The sequence below is a fragment of the Tupaia chinensis genome, unplaced genomic scaffold (assembly GCF_000334495.1).
Source record: "Tupaia chinensis unplaced genomic scaffold, TupChi_1.0 Scaffold000486_1, whole genome shotgun sequence".
Classification (NCBI taxonomy): Eukaryota; Metazoa; Chordata; class Mammalia; order Scandentia; family Tupaiidae; genus Tupaia; species Tupaia belangeri.
Genome location: NW_006159998.1, coordinates 694,251 through 697,374, shown reverse-complemented (window position 1 = coordinate 697,374; position 3,124 = coordinate 694,251). Strand labels below are relative to the sequence as shown.

The 3,124-nt window shown below is 35.1% G+C and overlaps 1 protein-coding gene across 1 annotated transcript in view; it reads right to left on the bottom strand.

Annotated features, from left to right (window-relative positions):
* LOC102478042 (olfactory receptor 10AG1) overlaps positions 1 to 2,514 on the bottom strand; it is a gene marked incomplete at its 3' end in the record, with an annotated part of 4,693 nt that extends 2,179 nt beyond the window's left edge. Inside the window, exon 1 of the mRNA XM_006156290.2 lies at positions 1,552 to 2,514. Coding sequence (XP_006156352.2) covers positions 1,552 to 2,460 — 909 coding nt within the window. The remainder of the gene's footprint in view (positions 1 to 1,551) is intronic.
* Between the last annotated feature and the right edge of the window lie 610 nt (positions 2,515 to 3,124).

Sequence of the window (3,124 nt, the reverse complement as noted above, 5' to 3'; positions counted from 1 at the left end):
ACATGTTAGGAAGGTAGAGATGTCTCAATAGAACTATTTTTAAACTTTGTCTTAAGTGGCTTTGAGATATTATATGGTGTAGACATGCTCCAGTATCTTAATATATTCTGAGAGTGCCTTCTCTTTGCTTGTAACTTTGTTTGCATTGTTAAAGCAATGCAAAAGAAAACCAAAATAGTTATAAGCATAACTTAAACAAATACATGTCTATCATACTGTACAAATAATATTTCTCCAAGATAAGATTTCATTGATTCAGTTTCTAAAGAAAAGACCAAGCATTTTTATTTATCTTTCCAAAGAAATAATGCCAAATTATGACCCAAAGTAGATCCAAAATTTGAAGAGGAAGAGGAATAGTACAATAGGTGGTGTCTGGTAGAGTATCAAGCTCACGAAAAGATAACATAAGAAAAAAAACTAATTTGAGTACTATTTATGTGCTGTTCTGTTTTCATACAACTACCTTGAATTACCACAAATTGGATGGCTTAAAACAACAGAAAATTAGTATCTCACAGTTCTCATGATCAGTGTCCACTATCATGGTGTTGACATTTAGTGCCTCACTCCATTAGAAGGCTGTAAGGAAAAATCCTTCGTCTCTTCCAGGTTTCTGTGGCTCTTAGCCTTCCTTGGTATGGGGCAGAATCACTGCAATCTATTTCTTCACCTTCATATAACATTCTTTTCTGATTCTCTGGGTCAATTTTCAAAATCTTTTCAACTCTTGATCCCTTATAAACACTTAATGTTGGACTTAGTCCTGTGCTAAATCACAGTGATCTCATTCAAAATAATTATATTAATTACATCTACAAAAATCCTTTTTGTTGAAAGAATGATGCATATGAAGATGTCAGATAAAGATATATTTTGAGGAGTCAAGATTCCACCCACCACACATGAGAAAGAACAGTTGATGGTGAGAATTTTAGATGCTTCCAGCACTAAATTGATACACCAAGTTAGTCAGGGAGAATCATGTTACTGGAGAATTTTATAACTGCATAATAGAGGATGGTAATCCCTAAGGATTGTAGTCTTCTAATGACATGGACAGAGAAGAGATAAATGCAGGGGTGGAAAGAACTAAAGAACTTGAATCTCCTGTTTCCATCATTTTTGCTGTTTGCAGAGTATCTCACTGGTTAAATCCAACCATGGGATCAGGGAATGGCTGAACCATCTGAAGGAATGGGAGGGTTAAAGAAAATTTATCACAGAGCATGACCCTAACTCTTGCTTCTCCAGCAAAGATCAATACCGTACGTGCTATTGCTCAGTCTCAACCTAGTAGTTAACCATGAAGGAAAGATGGATCTTCAAAATATGATCCTATCCCTGGAACTTATCTGTCCTTTGGTTCCACAGGGGCCCCTAAATAAGCTCTGTGAAAAAAAGGTCTCTTTACACAATGTAGGAGCATCATTATAATTTCCTAATCATTATTTAGGAACATGGAAACAAAGCTAACAATCTGTTTCTATTCTAGCAACAAGACAAACCTGTAAACAGACTATTTCAATAAATCAAGGCTTTACCTCATGCTAATAACTTAGCTAGGAGTTTTCTCAGTGCCTTTTCGATATCTTTGTTCCTCAGAGTATATATGATTGGATTCAAAATTGGGATCAAAATGGTGTAGAAAAGAGAGATTAACTTCCCCATTTCCTCAGACTGATTTGGTTTGGGTTGCAAATAAGAGATGGTGGCTGACCCATAGAATAACACCACAACTGTCAGGTGAGAAGAGCAGGTGGAAAATGCTTTAGACCTCCCTCTGGCTGATGACAATTTCAAAATGTTGGAGATAATTTTGACATAAGAGACACCAATCAACAGCAAAGGAGCCATGACGAACACCACAGTATCTGCAACTACAAAGTCTGCTGCCTCTTTCACAAATGTGTCATCACAAGCAAGCTGGAGGACTGGTGGGACATCACAGAAGAAGTGATCAATTGTGTGAGATGCACAAAAGGGCAAAGAGAAAACCTTCCATGTTTGCCCGATTGCAACTGGAACTACAGTGATCCAGGAGGCAGCCACCAGCTGGATACAGACCTTGTGGTTCATCACCAGAGCATAATGGAGAGGGTTACAAATGGCCACGTAGCGGTCGTAGGCCATCACTGTCAGAAGGAGACACTCTGTGCCTCCAAATATAAAGAAAAAACCCATCTGTATAGCACAGGCAAGGAAAGAAATATGACCTTTCTGAGTCCAGAGGTCCATGAGCATTCTTGGGATAGTTACTGTTACATAGCAGATTTCTAAAAAGGAAAAATTTCCAAGGAAAAAATACATGGGTGTGTGAAGATCAGAGTTAATTTTTGTAATTATTATTATGATGCTATTGCACACAAAGATAGTCAAATATATGAGTAAAAATACACCAAAAAGTGTCCGTTGGAGATTGGGAGTATCAGAAAACCCCAAAAGAACAAAGTCCATCATTGTAGTGATATTTGAATTTTCTGCTTTAATTTGTTCTTTATCTGTAGATATGGTAAATTTAAATGATTAATTCGTTCACATATTGAGCCAACCTTTCTCCTTATATCAACTGGAAAAGATGCATGAAATACATATATGCTTTCTCAAGTTATTTCTACCATTACTAGGAAATGAAGTTAGAAATGTCAGAAAGAAATTTATATTAGAGATAACATAATTCAAGAAGTATAATTCTAATGTATTTTATAGATTTGAATGTAGTGATACCAGAGGCATGGGAAGTGTCCATGATTCAGAGAATGTTATGGAGAAATAGTATCTCATTATTTCCTCATTATGAGTGGCATATGACACCGGTTCTTTTTATTGATTTGTCTGGATTTATTTTCCTTCTACTGGTAGTCATATTTCATATTCTTTTAATTCAAAGAAAAAGTTTTTCATTGAAGTTGTTATTTAATTTTTACACAAAATGAGTACTAAGTCATGTTTTATATTCACATGCAAATCACTTTTCTTAAAGTGAAGAAATAATTATATTCATTATTCTTGTTCTAATTGATGTATATCTCCTATTGTTTATACTAAATATGAAAACATGAAACTCAGCATAGTGTTAATACTCCCTTTATGGTCTATGACAAATATTAATTAACCTTTAACT